General features: G+C 49.0%; 1 protein-coding gene across 4 annotated transcripts in view; it reads right to left on the reverse strand.

Moving 5' to 3' along the window:
* Window positions 1-3,298: 3,298 nt before the first annotated feature.
* The window catches only part of DNAH9 (dynein axonemal heavy chain 9), a 210,146-nt gene continuing 193,461 nt past the window's right edge, over window positions 3,299-19,983 (reverse strand). For 3 of the 4 annotated variants that reach the window (XM_080560623.1, XM_080560622.1, XM_080560624.1), the window contains one exon: window positions 14,725-16,186. In XM_080560623.1, the coding sequence (XP_080416749.1) occupies window positions 15,959-16,186 (228 nt within the window). In that variant the 3' untranslated portion in view covers window positions 14,725-15,958. Of the gene's footprint in view, window positions 4,593-14,724; window positions 16,187-19,983 lie in introns of those variants that run through there. The other variant, XM_080560625.1, reaches the window with a different exon arrangement.

The raw sequence follows: 19,983 nt of genomic DNA on the forward strand, positions 1-19,983 counted from the left end.
TGATATGTGGCTGCTCTGCTCCATCTCCTTTGAAGCTCATTATTTTTATTAAGATTAATTTAGGATTAATTCTGGCTGTAATTCTCTAAAAGGAAAAATACGAGGCAGGTGGGCTGGTGCTAACCTGTTTTATTGTGCTCATGTCTGATTTCAGGTCAAGGCTGAAGGCAAATTCACTCCTGGCTTTGCACACTATGCAGTACAACCAAGGACTTAAGAAAAAGAGAAGTACAGTTCTCACAAAATTTTAACTGTGCCCTTTTTGAGTGTAGAGAGCAGTAGAAAAATAGTCCAAGCAGCAGGCTACCTAGAACAACCACTTTGGCATTATAGCCCCTTGTACAGTCTGCAAAGAAGGATGCATGAAAATTTATATCCTGTATTTGTGACAGGAGGTTGGATAGAACTCCAGATGCTTTATTATTCACAAGTCTCTATTTTAATATTTTGAGTAGAATATTATTTTTGTTTTGGCAGAGCTGTCCTTTAGATCAGCTGATGATGAGAATAGAAAAACCTCTGAAATACACCCAGCATTCATTTCTGAGCATTTTTCTTTTTGCCTGAATGGCTGAAAACCCTGCTCAGCTCATCCCTGTACTCCCTAGGAGGCTGATGGTGCTGCAATCCCCCAGTGCCTGTGGGAGGATTGAGAGGATGCCATACTGGACATGCAGAGAGACCAGTGAAAGCTCCTAAAAGCTCGCTAGCATTTCTTCAGGGACCTCTAGGCCATGGCTCAGCAGGGATTTGCAGCCTGTGTTCTTGAACAGATGGGCCCTGTGAGACCACGAACTGCAGACCTACCCCAGAGATCTGCTCTCAGCTCTGCCTGTTCAACCCAAAGCAGCCACAGCTCTCCCATTTTCTGCACGCCACTTGCAGCCAGGCCTATTTATGCCTTCATCCCCTTCCCCTGGGGTGGGTGCTACATATGATTCATTGCCAGTATTGCTGGACTTCGGGCAAAGAGAAGGAAACGCACCTGATTATGGGCAGAGGTCACCTTGCTTTCCATCTCCATGTCCCATCTCATCCTCAGCCAAAAAGTGAACTCACAGGCAGAGTTTATGTCTTTTTGAGCCAAAAGACAAATATTTCTTTCTGGAGATGTGCCCCATGGCCTCTGATCTAAGTGAGAGGCGTCTGCCCATAGTGCACTTCTGCAGACCCAGGTCTTTCATTATGTAGGGCTAACACACAAAGGAGGAGAAGGTCTCAGGGGACAGCTCTTAAAATGGACCAGGACAAATTCCTTTGCTCCTTCGTATGGATGGCCATTGGTTTCTCTTGCCAAAAACCAATGCCTCTTCACGAAAGCCTCGGGCTGGTGGCAGCTCCCCACAGCCTGCTGTCCACCCGTGGGAACCACCAGAAGGTAAGAGTTGCCAGCAGCAGGTACCCCTGCATTCACCCTGCTGCAAAGCGCCCTCCTCCTGCAGCAGGAGATGCAGCAGCCCCCGTGCCTTGTCCTCGCTGTTCATATGAAGCCATTGACTCACCTCTTCCTATGTGTTTGGTGGCCTTGTCACAGTGTCATTGATGTCACCGGGCGTGTTGCAGGTTGTTGGTGGTTATCCATGTTTTCTGTATGCAACTGGTGAGTCCGGGGTAATTGCTATGACTGATAGCAGGAGAGCATGTTAGTACTCATTAGAGACAAATTGAGCTGCCTGCTGTGAGCAAAATAAAGAGGTATTTACCCAGGCTTTCTTAGTGACTGTGTTTACACAGAAACATCCCCCTGTCTGTGGGATTGAAGAGATGCTCTTACCCGAGCCTCCAAAGACTGGGTGGCAAAAGGAGGACTGCATGGGGAGGCTGAACATGGGTGGTGTGGTATCCCTGTTCTGCCTGTGTTGGAGAAGCTCAGCCTGAGGACATGCATAGTGTTAAATTCGAAAGAATCAGCCAACCGTGCTGGAAAAGCTTTACCACAAGGAGAATTTGGCAGCCAGCTTGGATTCTGGTTTAATCTCCTCCACTCCCCCCAAGCTGGTGCTTGCTGGAACCAGGTTATGGCAGCTTGGTCACGTCTGCTCACCCTGTCCCTCCAGGCTGGGCTGTTTCTCTGTCCACAAACGACAGCCAGCTCAGTGCTACCTTTACCTGCAGGTGAGTGGATGGGAAGATGTGACACCTTTTCTTCAAATGGAGGGGGAGAGGAACCAAACATCTCAGGACACGGCTGAGTTCAGCAGCTCATCAGGCTGGACGTTTCCCATCTGCTTCCAGGGCAGGCAGTTGCTGCGGACTTTGCAAGGCAGAGGCTGGGCAGAGCCAGGGTCCTGCTTTGCTGCTTTCTGCCCTGCACACCAGCAGAGCTCCCGTCCCTCCAGCATGTGCCTGACTACTTGAAGAACAGGGAGGTTTGGGGAGCGCCTGCAGCCTGCAGCGTGCTGGCTGGGACTTGCCATTGATGGACTATGGTCAGGAGTGGCAACCGCTCGCTCATCTCCAAAGAATGCCAGGCTGTGTTGGACCTGCTGCCCTCTTTACTCGCCCAGTTATGAGCACTGAGGGTGCCAAATCATGATTTCCAACCATCCCTGTTAAAGTTTGAAGATATTCTTCCAAGGCAGCTAGCTAGCAGGTAATTAGACAGATCAAAGAGCTCAAGAAATGGATTTAGTCAAACGCTGGATTATGTGATTTAATCCGCCTTCCTCGTCACGTCTTTTTTCAAAGGTAAATTCAAATTAGCACCTCCTGGACAGCCTATTAGTCAATGTCCTGGCTCTAGTACATTGGAATTCAAAGGATTTCCATTTAAAAGGAGACAATTTCTCATTGTCTCAGGAGCAGGCAGCCACCTCCTTCGCTGTTAATTAACAAACCCACTATACAGCAACAGCACGCAGTCATACCTGATTCAGGCTGGGACATCCTTCCTGCTGGGAAAACTTGCTAAAAACTTGATCAGTTTTAGAAAATAAGTCAGTGCACGTTCATCTCTATGAGCACAAAGCCTACAGGAAAGAAGTGGGGAGGATGTGTTACAGGATCATCTCCAAGTATTGTGAGACATGGTGATGACCAAGGTGGGGGAAAAGTTCTGGGAAAGCCACTGTCTCACCTTCTTCCAGCCTGCACCCCTCTCTGCTCTCCTTGTGGAATCAGATGCAAATCCCAGCTCAGGAACTGTACGGGTCAGTGGAGCTGGAAAAATGGTCCAGGAAAGGATCACACTCTCCACCCCTTGTCCTCTCCTCCAGCTGCTGCCGCTGCAGCACGCCAGCCAGCTGTGGCTTGAGAAAAGGAGGCCCTTTGTGCTGACATGCTGGGAGGTGATGGGGCACTGGGGGGGACCACAGCGAGGGCTGTAGGGGGCTGCACGCCCTCCTGCACAAAGGGCACACCACAGCAGGGGCTGGCAGCAGTGGCTGCCCTGCTCCTCTGCAGTCACAGCTGTGAGTGAGCCGCCAGCTCCTCCGCTCTGCAAGACAAGGGCTGACAGCAGGCAGGATCAAACCCAAGCCACTGGTTTTAAAGTCGATCAACACAGCCAAGATACAGCCTCCATTTCATATATAAACACACGTATATATACTTAAAGGTAAGCTGGCCGGTGTGACTGCAGAGAGCTCTGGCTTGGCTTCACAGCTGATGCAGCCATGACCAAAGCTGATCCCAAAAGCCCCAGCACTGACCTGGATTTAGGGTTCGAAGCAGCACCGCAGCTCCACGTGGCTCAGCAGCAAGACAGCTAACACTGCTCTTAGATATAGGAACAGAGGAGAGGGCTGGGGCAGGGAGGTGACTTTGGCTTCTGGGGATGACTATGCTGAGGCCAGCCACACACATTAGAGGAATGATAAAAAGTGAGAGAGTGCAAAAAAAGAGCCATAAAATGTTCTGAGGACAGGAGAGGACACTTTGAAGTGAAGGGTTTAAAAGCTTGATCTGGTTAGCTAATTGAAGAGAGACTTGAAAGGCAATGTGCTCGCAACAAATAAGTAACTTAATGAGGAAAAACATCAAGTTCTGAAAGGCTCTGCAATAAACTGGGAAAGACAACAGGACTGATATCTGGGAGCTGAAGCCAGGCATAGACCGACTGGAAATAAAAGGTGCAGATTTTTACCGGAGACGATGATACAGGAGCAAGCACTGTCAGAAGTGGTGAACTCTCCCTGCCAGTTTTTTCAAGGTGCCACTTCTGGAAAACACTCATCCTTGGCCTGGTGTGATTTCACCCACCGTACTGCTGTCCACAGGAGCCCTAGCTACAGCCTGCAGTGGCAGCCGGTCCCTGCAGCACTGCAAAGGCATCACCAGTTCTTAAGTGGTCTTTGCAGAGAGACGTGTTTGCTCATCACCTCTTGCTAACTCACCGCCTGCTCTGGGAGTCCATCCACAAATTTTCCTGACTGATCTTTACAAGGAAAGGTTATAAGATGAGTTAATTTTCTGTGGTTCTTCAGTTCTCCAGGTTGAACTAATAAAACAATCTTCCAGGAAGACTGAAAGCGTTTGAGTGCTATCTTCTTTGAAGACGAGCATGGGCAATGGTTTTCCTTGGGCTGTTCTCCATTGGGAAGGACTTGGTTGCCTTTTGATTTCCCAGACAATCCTTTTGGCTACCATGATATCTTAAAAAAAAAAGAAAAAAAAAACAACTGTATCATAAAAATATTTTGTACATATATATTTATGTATAACACAGCAAAAAGAAAGGTTTAGCATAGATTTGAGGATGGGGCCATAAGGACTATTTGGAGGAACCCTTACCACTTGACATTATGATCAGCTTATCATAAGCCCATGGATGAGTGGGTGCTGGATGGGTGATACGTGGTGGCCAGGGTAATGAGAAAGCTGTTTTCATGCCTCTCATATAACAGCAATCCTGGCTTGTTCTTTAGACACAGATTTAACTTTAAACCAGACAATCCTCTGCATACATGTGGAGACTGAAGGGGAAGAGATGGCTCCTGACAAAGCAATTCTCCACTCTCATCCCCTGTCAGTGTTAATAGAGCTTTTTTATTGTTATCCACCCATCAACCCACGCCAATTATTCTATTCTTCAGGCTACTGGCACTGCTCCCAGATGCAGAGGTCCTCTGAAGTCAAGTATATCCCAGCCGGCAATCAAATGTCTCGTTAATTTGCAGAGATGCCTCTCGTTCCTTCTCCCACGCACCATCACCTGTGCAGGCAGCCTGACACTTTGCCCCAGCAGTTCTCCAACACATGTCCCCAGTCCCTGATTCTCGGTCCCACCAGCCTGGCCGGGTTGACACCAGATGCTGTTGTTGTCATAACCATCCCAGATGTTCCTAAATCAAACAGGCTGGGGACAAATGACTCCTAAGAGCAAACAGATCAGGCAGGTGGCCTGGCTGGTACAGAGGGGGGAGCAGGATCAGGCCTGCAGGCAGGCAAGGCAGGCGCATGGGCTGCTGACCACGAGGTGCTGCTGGCTCCAGCGCAATCTCCCAGCAGAGCCAGAACTGGTTCTTCTAAGGAGTGCTGAAACACCTTCCCTCAGGAGCCAATTCACCCTTAGGGTTAGTGCTAAGGCCACAGAGGACAGAGTGCAGTGTCCATGATCAAGAGAGAAATGGTTTCATCTCTGGAAAAAGCGCTGTGGTGACCTGTCTCCAAGGAAGGTGAGCAGAAAAGAAGACAATCACTTTGCTCTCCTTATGCCTGCAGGGACAGGGACATCTCAGCTCTGTGCCTGGGGTTACTGCCAGGCTAGTAACCAAACACATTGTAATGTAAAAGCATCAGCACTCAGGTATCCCCGTCCAAAACTGAGATGCTCCCAGTTAACTGCTATGCTCTGGGCATCTTTTCCAATGCTGACATGTAGGTGTGCTGCCAGCACTGACATGCTCCCCTTCCGCAGTTAGGGCACGCTGGGATCGCAGTTCCTGGTGGAGTCCTTCCTCCCGAAACCCATCCCCTCACTCTGCATTTCCCAAACTGAAATTTTATTAGCATATTATACGTTAGTAAACGAAATGCCTCCTGTGGACTAAGTCTATTATGTCTGTGCAGATACCTTTGTCAGCCCAACCAGTAATTGCATCGTTTGTTTGTTTGACAAGACCTATGCCCTATAAAGCCTCGGAGACTCGCAATAATCACATTGCTGGCATTTCATTCAGCATCAGAGGGACTGCATATGGCCTTTCATTCATGCTCCCTTCCTAAGCACCTCATCTAGCTGGGTCATTCCAGGTGGCCATTTCATTATGTTCACATATTGTGGGGCCTTTGGAAATTCCCATGTTTTCGAGGGCAGCTCAAATGTGAACATTGCTAGGTGGGCAACAGCCCCAGCTCTTCTACGGAGAGCCACAGGAAAGCCAGCTGAGTGCATTGATCCCAGAAGATACTAACACCTCTGCTTACTTCCCTTACTGATTTCTCACATCTCACAGTTTGGTTTGTGAAGGTTTGTTTTTCCTCTGTTTCATTGTTTTGCATTCAGATTTATTTGCAGTTGCTAATGCCATCCATTCACCACGATCTTACACCTGTCTTTCTGCTTGTGGATTTTTGCTTCCAAATACCTTTCCTTGAAGAAATTTAGTTTTCTGTCCATTTTCTTTTTTCCCTTTACATTTTTCTGTTCACAATTATCCTCAACTTGGGGCACTCAGTCCTTCTGAAGAACAGTTAATTGATTTCCAGCCCTGACCGCTTTCCACACCATAATTAGATCCATATCCATGTTCCCTCATGCCCCGTGTGATGCCTTTTGTGTTGGAAAGTGAAGGCCAGACCTCGCGGGGATTCCAGCTTGCTGCTCGTGGCTTCCCTCACATCTCCTGGGCAGGAAATGCCATGCAACCCCTCTCCTCTCCCCCTGCATCAAGGAGCCCCGTGCAGGAGGATCTTGTGGGGCAGAGCACGACGCGAAGGTTGGGGCATGAGTGGTAGGAGAGGGGGGCTGCCTCACCCCATTTCAGGAACATACGGAAGGTATCTGCCGACAGCAAGATGGTTTTGTGATGAATATCTGGCAGATCCCATGCTCTCAGCCTGGTGCAGGCATGAGCTGAGCTTCTAATGGAGTGAAAGCAGCCACAGGTCGCTTATCAGAGCTGTTAAAGGGAAGTGCAGAGGGAAGGGCCCTCAGCTCTCCCCAGAAATGTGCCAGGTAAAAGCAGGCTCTGGAGCCTTGGAGACCCCCAGCTCTCCCAGGAGCAGTGCATGGAGAGCATCTTCCTCCTCAGCATCGTGCCCTGCTGTGGCAGGCACTGCCGCGGGAAGGAGGACACCACACGCAGGGCGATGCTCTCGATGGGACGGTGTGCTGTGCTGGGCCCTGTGCCATGCACCGAGCTGCTCGGCGTGGGCCCTGAGCTCACACCGAGGGGACCTGGCGTGGTGGTGGGGCCTCTGCAGGTGCTCTCCGCTGTCCCAAGCTACCTCAGCAGCTTTTCATGAAAACTGCAGCTCAGAGCCCAGCAGGAGAAGCTCAAGGGGTGGACCTGTCACATCCAGCACCCTGTCACGTCGGCACTGAGGGTGAGAAAGAGGCCATGGGCATCCTGTGTGACCCCATCTTACAGCCACAGGTACCTTTCTCTCATGGTGTGTGTGGGGGTTATCCCATGGGGCCACCCCTCTTCTCTGGTGCTCAGGATAGGACAGACCCCTGGAGAGCAGACTTGGACTGTGCGGGATCCTAGCCTGCATCGGGAGGAGTGTGGACAGCAGGTCGAGAGGTGATCCTCCCTCTACGCAGCCCTGGTGAGGCTACACCTGGAATACTGTGTGCAGTTCTGGGCTCCCCGGTACCAGAGGGATGTAGAGCTTCTAGAGAGGGTCCAGTGAAGAGCCACGAAGATGATTCAGGGATTGGAGCATCTGTCCTATAAGTGAGCTGGGCCTGTTTAGCCTAGAGAAGAGGAGATTGAGAGGGGATCTCATCAATCCCTACAAATACCTGGGGGGACAACATAAAGAGGCTGGGGCCAAACTCTTCTCAGTGGTGGCCAGTGATAGGCCAAGGGGTAACGGGTATAAATTGAACCACAGGAGGTTTCATCGCCATACAAGGGGGAACTTCTTTATGGTTTGGGTGACAGAGCACTGGAACAGGCTGCCCAGAGAGGCTGTGGAATCTCCTTCTTCGGAGATATTCAAAACCCACCTGGATGCCATCCTGTGTAACATGCTCTGGTGACCCTGCTTGAGCAGGGGGGGTTGGACTAGATGGTCTGTGGAGGTCCCTCCCAACCTCAACCATTCTGTGATTCTGTGGATCTGTGTGAGCTGTCCCTGACTTCCCAGCAGAGCGTGGTAATAAAGCCGTATGAGCTGGCTTCAGAGAGCAGAGATGCTTGCATCGTGGAAAATTAATGAGAGCTCAGTTGGCATCTCCTGTCATTACTTTGGGGTACGCAAGTTAGTCCTGGCCTGAAAGCATCCCCTGGCCACTGCCCCGGGGCATCCCTGGTCCCTCTGGGGCAGGGACATGGGGAGCAGGGGACACGGCTGGAGATGGTTTCCCTGGCACTCCCTACCCCCAGACCTTCCCTGGGGATGGGATTCCTCAGCTGGGAAGGGTCTGGGGAAAGGTCAGCTTCTGGCTGCACTCCTGCCATCCCAAAGTATGGCTGCTTCAAGACAATTAATTAATGCAAGCAGCAAACTCGAGTCTGCTGATGGCCAGTCCGGACCAGTCCCTGGGCCACTGGGGACCACCAGTGCAGCAGGCAGAGCTCTCCCCAGTGACACATGCCCCGACAGCCCAGAGCCCTGGGGCTTGTGAACCCGCCCGTATTTTTGTAGCTGGCATCTCCGCCACCTTCCAGCCTCGCATCTGGTGCAGAGGCCAGGAGTGGGGCCCTGCTGCATCTGCTGCTCATCACGTGAATAGCCCCACTCAGCTGCTGGAGGCCTGATCCATACCAGCCTGGATGCTTCTGTAGGCTCCTTTACCTTCGCCTTATCCTTCCTTTCACTTCTGAGATGCTACAGCGCACACTGGGGAAAATGAGGCACGCATACTGGTCATCACACCACCTCCTGGCTGTAACAGCATGTGTGACCGAGGGGCAGGACGTCCCCCACAGCAATGTGCTCTCCTCCTCTGGCTGGGCAAGGATGCCCTGCCCCTACCCTGTCAGGGTGGGCTCTGGGAGGAGGTCAGCCCACCCCACTGCCCTGGGAGAGGGAAAGCCTGTTGTTCCCCCATGGTCCCTCATCCCCCCAAGGTCCCTTGTCCCCCCCATGGTCCCTCGTCCCCCCATGCTCCCTCATCACCCCATGCGGTGCGGCCTCCTAGGAGGGGCAGGCAGCACAGCCAGTCAGGCACCATGGGATGCCACCCCCATGTGGGGCACCGATGGGGACTCCTGCCCAGGAGGCTGGCATGAGAGTGTGAACATCCAGGTCTGCATGACGAGGGACAAATCCTGTCCATGCTGTTCAAGTCATCCCAGCTTCCCGTGTAAATACACCTATTAAGAGACTAATGACATCGGCTTGCACCAGGTTCCTTGGGTGGAGGCATCTCTACGTGCTTCCCACCAGCATCTTCAGCCAGCCCCAGTCTGAGAAGACCTCCCTACATCCACAGGCAGCCATCGCATCCATCCATGTATCAAATACCTTTCCGAAGGGAAGCAAACTCACTCTGTGTTGTGAGTACCTCTGATACCTCTGATAGCAATTTATTTCTCATTATCTAATCATTTTCCTCCTATCTGTCACTTCTTCCCAATAATAGCATTACAGTAATTAATTGAAATGCTTGTTAAGTAGACAGAGCACAGGCAACGTGTAGGCAATGTCATAACAATCCAGTTCCATAAATAGCACATGGCTACGGCAAAAGGGAAAGCGGTTTCCAAAAGAAAAAGCTGGTTTTGTTCCGATTTATCCTGCCTCTGCTGTGAGAGAGTGAACGGCCACATCCAGCCAGCTAATCTGTCAGGCAGCAACTAACAAAACTTATTTCCCTTCAACAATTACGCATTCACTGTATAATTTGCTAAGGCCCTGTGAACTCTGCCTGTCTCTTACAATCATTTCCCCATTTATCCAGTCCCACACGTACCGTGTGTGTTGATGACTCTCCAGCACGAGGCTGCAGTGGAGATCTCTGCTAAGCACAGCCGACGGCACACCTCGGCTCGGCTCTGCCTCCAGCAGAGTCGCCGGGTGCCACACTGTGGTCTGGAGCATCCCCCTGCTCGCTCAGCTCAGAGGTAAGCCCACATTTGCTGGCCTGGACCAAACTTTGATCATGGACATTTTTCCTTGTGAACCTTTCATCAAACCTTACATAACACTGCAAAGGTTCTGATTTCTACAAGGCAGCATTTTCAACAGTGAATCTAGGCACCCTGAAAGAGCCCTTCCCTGGCACTGGAGGTGTTGCAGATGCCAGAGATACAAAAGCACTCAGTTCCCCCCATCCCAACTCCTGCCACACTCTTGGGAGCACTGAGCCAAGATATTGAATGCAGATTTGGATTTTTTCCTCAAGTCTTTTGACACCAATCGGAATGAATGATGTAAGTGTCCTAAAGGAAAACTTTGTGAAGTCTGCGCGTAGGTAAGCAGGCTGCAAAACTCTAACAAAGTAAGTAAAGCCTTAAATAATCCTTCTGCACTAACAGGCACACTAGCACTCAAATTAGAAGGGCTGCTCATGACTCCATGAATATCTTCTGCGGTCTAAAAGGTTTTTAAATGAGGTGCACAACCATTAACAAGGTAAATATATTTGTAGATTTGTTTGGGCAATTACAGTCATTTAAGAAACAATGCATAATAATGGACATGAATCTAATAAGCCATTGCTAATTAAATGTATTAACGCCACTTTATAAAATGAATGTGTCTAGCTGATACATTAAAGCTGGTTTTGTTCTGTAAATAATTGAGCAGTAATACGTGCAGAATTTGCATCACTGGGCATTGCCCGTGCCTGTTAATAGTCGCAATAAATTTGCCCCAGTGCAACCAATCTACTGACCACCAGCCAGGTTCTCCTTTCACATGTCGAGCCTACATTTTCCTTTGCTCTGCGAGAAATGGTTGCAGTAGAATTGAGTTGGTTAACCTCAACATTTCAGGCACCGTTACAAGGCATTTGTGAAGACTTTACTTTGAAATGTGCTCTGCTGATTATAATTTGCAGCAGGTACAACACTCCCAGGCTATGGAAAAGCCTTTTCGCTGTCCCAGGAGAGCTCATTCAATTTTGGCTGATATGAAGTGTTCAATAGCACAATTTTCCTTCTTTTACTTTCATCCCCTTGGAAAATGTCAGCAGTCTGGAGTTAACTAATTGACCACAGACTCTTTGAGTAGCCAGCCCCAAACCAGCCCCACAGGGCTCTGCAAGCTGCCAGCAGCTGCAGAGAGGTTCAGAAGAGGTGAGAGCTTTATAGGGCTGCCCTGGGCATCCAGTGCCACATGAAATCGTGGGATGCAGGATCTGGCTGAAATGGGACAGGGCAAAAGGGTGGGAGTTATGCGTTTGTCCTCAGGTGTAAGAAATCTCAGCATCTCCATCAGACCTGGCATCTCTTGGGCATTTCAACAGACCTTGATCTCACCATGAGATTGCAAAGATGGGTCAGATGTCTTGCTACATGAGCCACTTTCTTTCTGCTGGCTGCAAAGGATGTCCAGAGACCAGCTCAGACTGAGACACTTACCTTTTCAGTGCCCAAAGTCAGGGCACATGAATGTTGTACTGCGATGCCAGTTGGTGAGCAGCCCAGCACTCAAGGGGCAATAGCCCACATTGGGTTTGCATTCAGAGCTTCCTGCTGATGTAAAAGGGGTGAAATTTGTGAGAGTGCAAATAAAAGGACTATTTTTTTTTGGTCTTGTTATTCCTTATTAAAAAATGAGGTGTGATTCCTGTGTCAGGAGAAGCCTTAGATGTGCACCAGTCCTGTGGACTCCCCTTGATTTTCCCTCTTGCCCTTGCAGCAGCAGGATGAAGAATGGTGCCCACCCCAACGCCAATCCAGACACTGCCAAGGATAGTGTCATTTGTTGTCTCTGTGGATCAGCATGAAACACAAAGAGGTGATGAAAACTGCTCTTTAACACCAGGCAGGGTTTTAGTGCTGAACGGGAACTGGGACCACTGGACTATGAGGCCACTAGCCATGGTGACGGGTGAAACTCTGCAGCCCCATGGTGATGGTCCTGCAGCCCCATGATGCTGGGGTGCATAAGTCTGTGTGCACCCAGGCTTTACCTCACACCCCAGATTCAGAGTTCAGAAGTGACCTGCCCTGATGGGGCCCTGTCTTTGGACCTTCTTCAGCAAGGGACAGCCCTGCAGGATGCCATGCTGAAGCCAAAGCAAAATCCTACTGCTCCAGGCTCTGCCCTGCTGCATGTCCCACAGAGACATGCAGCTTCCTCCAGCCAGACAGGTGGCACCATCTGAAATCCCCGCGTGCTGCCATGAGGGGCTGAGCATTTGCTTCCCATGAGAAGGTGCCACCCCACCACACGGCCACCGGCTGATGACCATGGCTAGCTCAATGCATGGCTTCTGCTGGCACTCGGCAGCTCTGCCAAAGGTCAGGTCGTACCCTCATTTTGTTACGTGGGTGCTCTGGGAGGACACAAGCAGCAGCAGCCACAATCCAGCTGGTGAGGAGTGATGAGAGACATCATCTTGGTCTGAAAGAAAAGCCAGCCCGAAAAAAACGCGACCACTTTCTGCATAAGGAGCCCTGACCCTCACTGCCCGCTCTCTCGCTACACCCCAGGCCTTCCAAGCAGCAATTTGCCATTCGGAGGGTGGTGTGTGACCACTGCAGAGGCTGCAGGGCTCCTCTGCCTTCAGGAGCAAACCTCTGCACACAAGAGGGGCTGTGCCAGCCCTGGTGACAGGGTCCTTCACAGCTCAGCCCCTTCCACCTGACCACGGGTGGGCAGGAAGGCGCACGCTGGAAACGCCAAGCAGGCAGCTGTCTTGGAAGAGCTCACGGACAGAAAAAGCTCACCTTTGACTAATGCACTACTCCTAATGAATAGCTTGGCCAGCTGTATTTAATTGCCTGTTTTAGGCAGATATGGTTGGAAAATCTCATGCCTGTCAGATTTTTTTCTCCTCCCCTAAAGCACCAAATTATTCACTCTCCTGTTGTAGCATTTTGCAGCCAACTCTTTCCCGTGATGATTTTCAAAGGATGAAGAATGAGCACCCTGGTGACATTTCTAGTATCTATAAATATCTCCCCACTACCCTGCCTGCCCAACTGGTGAATTATGCAGGAAGATATATATAATAAAACAATCGGATCCATTTTGTTGTCAACATCCCATTCTTCTTCAGCTGGCAGGAGAACAGCCCAGGCTGTTGCTCCGGAAAGAGCAAGCAGTGCCTGGGGAATTGGTGAACTTATCCTTCCCTGAAGGTATGGGGGCAACTGGAGGGCAATACTGAGCAGAGAGAGGCTCTGGTATGCTGGAAAAAGGAAGGGGGGGGGGGTTAAAAGAGAGGAAACATGAAATTTTTGACAGTAACAGACTCCGGAATGGAGGAAATCCTATGGAACAGTGAGAAGCCTGTGGCGGAAGGAGCTGTAAAGAAATATCAAACAAGGACTAACCAAGCAACATTATCTGGAGCACAATGCACTGTACGTTCTGCTCCTGCTTTTACGTGTTTAATTCAACAGTGCTCTGTGCATCTATACGTCCTGTATGGTCAAATACATGGAGAATTTAATGCACTCAACTTGCAAAGCTCTTGGTTTTAACTTAAATTAGGAGGAATTTGATTTAATTTAATAGCCCTCTCCCACTAACAGACCTCTTCTAGCAAGACAGTGGACATCTGGAATAGTCTACAGAACTGGCTACGTCATTTACAGGTTAAGAGCACTTTTAAAATAGGAAACTTTCACAGCTTTCTCCCTTGTATTACATATCATCTGCAGATGTCTTTTGCTAAGCCGTAACTTGCTGCCTGACAACTAAACAAAGTTCTTGCCAGAAAGTGTCCTCATCTAACCTTGCCCTAGAAGGTCAGTGTTCTCCAGAAATGCAAAGACAAGGATTTTGCATCTCTGCATTCCCTCAGGAAGACATCTGCTACACTGCTCAGCCCGAGACAGTTACTGTGGAGCTCCCACAAAACCAGAGAACCTCACCCTCCTACATTACTTTGGGTAGAAAGCAGATGCCCTGGATTGGCATGGGATGTCCCCATCAGTGTCAGCTGAGGCCACCTAAAAGATATGAGTTTGATATGAGGCTGTGAGGAACCCAGTGCTGCCCACCGAACGTGGAGCCTGCAGCAGCCTCCACACATCCAGCCCTTGGCTGGCTCCACAACCACAGGAAGCTGTTTAGGAGTGGCAAGATGCAAGTAAGGAGGGTTGAAGACTACCAAACACAGATCTGCTCCTTGGCAGCAAGTTGAATCATCCTCTTCTCCATCTCCCAGCATAGGGCTCTCCACAAAACCCAGATGAACTGAAAGCTGGATGAGCCCTTGTGAGCATCCCCCTCTCCATAACTGACTGGCACACAGGCTGGCAGAGCTACCAAGGCCACAGGAGCACTTCCCAGCAGGCCAGGGAAGGGTGGCATTGTATGGCATGTGGTGACAGCACAGGACCATGCAACACACGCCTGCTTCCCTGCACTGCAACACGTGGTCAGCAGGGAACATCAGCACTGCTGCTTCCTGGCTTTTGGCATTCTGAACACTGGGGATTTCACACTTACCCACTTCTTTAGGATGCTCTGGACGAGGAAGCTGTCTGATGAAACCTCTGATTTAGAGACCTCTCTGGAGACCTTTCACTGTAGAGTCCTCAGGTGATGCTGGTGAGCTCCTGCTCACTGAGATGAAGCAGTGGGCTCAGCCCAGGCTTCGGAGGAGCTTTCCACAGGATTCCTGAAATGCTCTTCAGGGAGGGCATGACGCCATATGGCAGGTCAGAGTTGTCTCAGTAAGATACAGCAAACAATGCCAGATACCTGCAGCAAGCTCAGAGAGGGCAGTGACCCCACTAATGAAAAACCCATGGCTACAAGCATGGTGAGGGGCAGCAGGATAACACATACCAGATGAGGAGGAGAAACAGCAAAGAGCAGACGCAGGGTCCTGTGCCATGCCACAAAGGACTGCAGACTGCAGGGAGAGCGCAGCACAGCTCCATGTCCCCAGGCAACCCTAACTCCACATGTCCCAGCTCCTGCAGACCGAAAAGCACCGTGTGCCTGGCTCACTGAGGTAATGCGCAGCCCATCATCCCTCTCTGGAACACATCAGCTCTTACCCACTCCATTCATATTTACAAGTGCAACTATCCAAACAGGTGCATTTGTCCCACCTGTCACTGCACACACTCTCTACGCAATGAGTAAATGTGTCATACTGGTCTCCAGGCAGTACTAGGCCAGGAACAATGATTTTTATTAGTAATTTTCTATCATTATGAAATAGTCTTCTTAAACAAGCCCCGTGCTGTATTTTTCCTGTTGATTACATTATTCACATTAGATATTAGTACTATTTTCAATGGTTCTAAAGTTTACGGGAATATTAGCAAGTAACAGAACACATCCACCACGGCTGCTGGGTTCAACATTGCACTTATGAGAAAGAAACATTCACATACAGAAAAGAACAAGATCTAAAGAATTTCACACATCACTGAACTACCTATGATTCTGGAGAAACTACTTTTGAATCATGAAAGAGAAATGAACTTTAATTTCAGATTTGAGCTTAACACGCTCTGGGTATGGAAAATCTGGGTGTGGCTTTGGATCTTCGAGCGCAGCAGTGCAGGAACCAAGGGACATTGGTTTACAGCAGCCAAGAATCTGGTCCAAGTGTCTGTACCTCTCTCAACTCCTTGCAGGCTCTAGTTAGGCCAAGAGGCCACTACGCAGAGAGATGGAGCTTGGGTTTAGCCTAAGAATATTGTTTTCAAAATTGTCTGAGAAAGAAATTGTTAGGGATTTTAAATGAGGCGCGCTGCTGGTGAGTCTAGATCTGTAGCAGCAACGCCACACCAGCTAGCACCCACTTGGAAGGATTTTCTCTAGTTTTAAGGTTAAAAGTCCACACATAAGTTGGCCCTCTTTGGCGTGTTTTGTAGACAGGACACGGGTACACACTACGGATATCTTGCTTGTCAGCTGGAATGGCTTTGATGAAAATGACAGGCATGGCCGGGGTTAGTTCCTTGAGCCTGGCATCTGTGATTATCCCGGCCTACAAAGGAAAGAAGAGGTCTTAGTTAGATTGCCAAAACCTCCATCTGCTGTACCCCGATACACATGATCACCTGTAATGTTTATACAGGCTGGCCTTACGGGGCAAGTGCAAACATCTCCCCTGAGATCAAGGGGGTGGCTAATTCTATCTGAGGTAAGGAGGGCCTGGATCAAACACCTGCCTATTTCATCAGATGCCTCCCTCAAATGTAGCTTATTCCAAGGGGACTTGTACAAACTGATACCCGCTGTCCCCAGGTGCCCAAACCCACAAATGCCTGAGCAGACATTTGTGAGGGAACTATGCTCCTGTCCATGTCTTTGTCCAGCTCCTGATCTCCTGTCTACATCTACATCTAGCCTAGAAGTCCTGCCTACGTCCAGGGCCATCACACTTGTTCTACACCCAGCTCTTACTCAGGGTTTTGCCAGACCAGAACCACTTCACAGGGAGTGAGGGCCACCTAAAGGGGTCCTACAAGAAAGCTGGAGAGGGACTCTGGGTCAGGGGCTGTAGTGACAGGACAAGGGGTAGTGACTTTAAACTAAAAGAGGGTGGATTTTGATTAGACATAAGGAAGAAATTCTTCACTGACAGGGCGGTGAGGCCCTGGCGCAGGCTGCCCCAGGAGCTGTGGGTGCCCCATCCCTGGCAGTGCCCAAGGCCAGGCTGGGTGGGGCTGGGGGCAGCCGGGGCTGGGGGCAGGGGGCCCTGCCCATGGCAGGTGAATTGGAATAGAATGGTCTTTACGGTTCCTTCCAACACAAACCATTCTGTGATTCTGTGAACACTGCTTGTGCTAGAACCAACAGTGGACACCTGAGCAGGGCTCAGGCTGGAGAACAACACTCCCCTAAGAAGAGCTTAAAAGACATCAAGTGAGCGTCCCACCACAGCACCACGCCTTGAGCATGACCTGGGATAGCCTGTCTACTGTGTACTGACTGCAGAAAATGTTTTGCAGGGCCCCAAAAGGTACCATGGGCTTGTTTCCAGTCTCACAGTTGCTCTCATGAGCACAGGGGATTCAGGTGGCTTATGCCTGAGAGAATATAATCTTAAACTAACAAGCCCACATTATCCTCTCCAAAGCAATGCTCGCTCTCAGCAGGCTGCCTGACCTGGGAGAAAGATGGGATGCTGTCAGGGCAAGAAATCAACGGCTTGTTTCACTAACTCAGGTCTCTCCAGCAACTTGTGTTTCTCTTTCTGACAATAAAATGCACTCCACATCAATCAACTTCCAGGAAAGCCTGCAAAATTGCTTAATGGAGGCTAGAGAGAGCAAATGAAAACAAATATGGAAAAGGAAATAAAACTTCTCAGTGCTAAAGATATTGCTTCTCTCTGCAGCTTCGCTTCACATATCATTATTATTTCAAATGCTCTTAGATCAGAGTTGTGGGATGAGATTCAACCTCTCTAATAGTTTGCTTAGTTCTGCAAATGAGTGAAGAAAAATAATCCCTCTTGCAATACATCTTGCTTTAATTGTACTAATACCATCTGTTACACCAAGCTAACGATAAACCCAACTCTGATTTAGGATTTTGGATTTCCAATGTGCTGAACAAACATTAAATAATTCTTACAATACCTTGCATAGGAGCTATTTATCAAACATTATGATGTTCTCTTTTTAAATCCATACCTTTCATCTCTGAGATCAGATTTTGATCAGATCTCTCTCTTTTTTTTTAACTGATAATAATTCAAATCAAATTTCCAAGATATATTTTACCTATTTCTAGGTTAACAAGATCTGATATCTCCTGGAGGTATCTCTATGGGACATATCACTGTGTTATGTCTGGGCTGATTTGCATTTGCATTTTTTATCGCTCTCACAATCAAAATTAATTCCACTCTGAAAGGAATTTTTTCTAACCACTGCCACAGCACACCTGGTAAAAAGCCACTCTTCTGTGCTCAGAGAGCTCTAGGCCACAGATCCTAAAGGAGTCTTCACTTCTGCTCATCTTGGCTTCTCAACAGGCACTTTGAAGAGCGGACGTAATACATTGCCACATACCAAAGGACACAAAGCAGTTGTCACAAGCCAGAGATGATGACAGATGGGCCCAAGTACACATGCAGTGAGCCAACATCCCTTTCCACTCAGCTGTATTTTGAGGTGTTACGAGCATGGGTGCATCTTATTTAGGGTCTGCTGGCTTAAGGACCTTTTTGCGTGGCTTGGTTGCCTTTCAGATAGAGTTGGATCTGTTTGCAGGGCAGGGGGCTGATACTGCCAGCTGGGTGTGCTGGCTCAGTCTGGGATGGAGTTAACTTTCCCGAGTAAAATCACCACAGTAAAACCACCACACGGGGGCTGGTGATCTGGCCAGCAGCGCAGCCAGAACATCACTCCAAGGTGGTCCGGAGACATCTCCATCTTCAGCTGGAGATGCGGAATGAGAAGAAGAGCCCTCTGTGGTGTATGCAGTGGAGAAACACTAATTGTGTTCTGTCCAGCAAAGCCAAATGAGAGATGAATTGTTAACTCTGACTAGTTTCAGAATTGAGGTACAGATGGAAAAGTATTTGCCAAATTACGCATTTTTCAAAAACAACTGTAAATGAGAGACTGGCTGCTTACAGCACAATTTGCAGATGCCCCTCCGTGGCTGCCTTGTATGTTTATCACTGGAGACCCCAGCTTCAGCCACATCCCACTCTGGCTCTCATAGCTCACAAATGCACGGCATTACTGACAGTTGACATCTGCGGGCAAAGGCTTCATGTGACATTCCATCTCACACCCCCCCAAAAGAAATTTCAGTCTCTGATGCATGAGATTTGATGTACCATAGCCTCAGCAGAAGGCTACGTGGCAAGCTGAGATGGTCAGGGATCATAGCACTGGGCTGTACCAGGGCTGGGCTGCACACTGATGCTGTTTTCATCTATACTAACTTCTGGGAAGCACCTGAGATCAAAAAGTGAGTGATATGCAACTGTTCCCAAAGATATTGAGCTACCTGAACCACCAAATAAACACGTGCTCTTACAGAGCCACACAGATCTGTCCCTTCTAAGCCTCTCCACTGGTTGAAGACTGGTGCTTTGCATAGGATTAGCTTTATAAAGCACATCGAAGCTCTAGCTGGTGTGCCATGAAAGATACAGACAGTATTAAGCCACTGCTCAGCACTCCACGCACGCCTTCCAAGGACAAGGCAGTGTGTTTTCTACACACTGCAAAGCTCTTTGTGGCACAAAACCCACCTCTCCCCTTGTCCTACCGTGCTCCAGTGCCCTTGGTGAGTAGCAGGGCACACACCTGGCATCAAACACTCCAGCCCTGGGAGCGAGAGAGCCAGGAATCAGTCAGCAGTCCCAGTCTTGAGACAAAATGTCTCATAGTGTTACCAGTCAAACCCTGTCTTGCTGAGCTCCACTGACTTTAACAGTGCTACAGCAACAGATCATTTGGACCCAAAATAACCTGCTTGGTTTCATTTCATTTAATAGCAGCCTGCAGTTTTGTAATGAATGTTTTATAAATTTAAGACACCCAAGGGCAAACATAAATGTTTAAATAAATAGAAAAATGTGAGTAGGAGAACACAGGAGGAATTCTCTCCCTTTTGGAGGCAAAACCTAAACGTGAAATATTACTTTAAAAGTGGAGGTATTCCCCAGAGGAGTTCTTCTAAACATGACCTGCCATTCTTATCAGAGGTTTAACTGGAAGAAGTATACAACCCAAAATAACTGTGCAGCTGTTTTAATAATTCTTCATCCATTAATGTATACTGGTGCTCACTGGATTACAGGTAAAACGAATAGTT

Source organism: Anser brachyrhynchus (genome assembly GCF_964034855.1).
Source record: "Anser brachyrhynchus genome assembly, chromosome: 18".
Lineage (NCBI taxonomy): Eukaryota > Metazoa > Chordata > Aves > Anseriformes > Anatidae > Anser > Anser brachyrhynchus.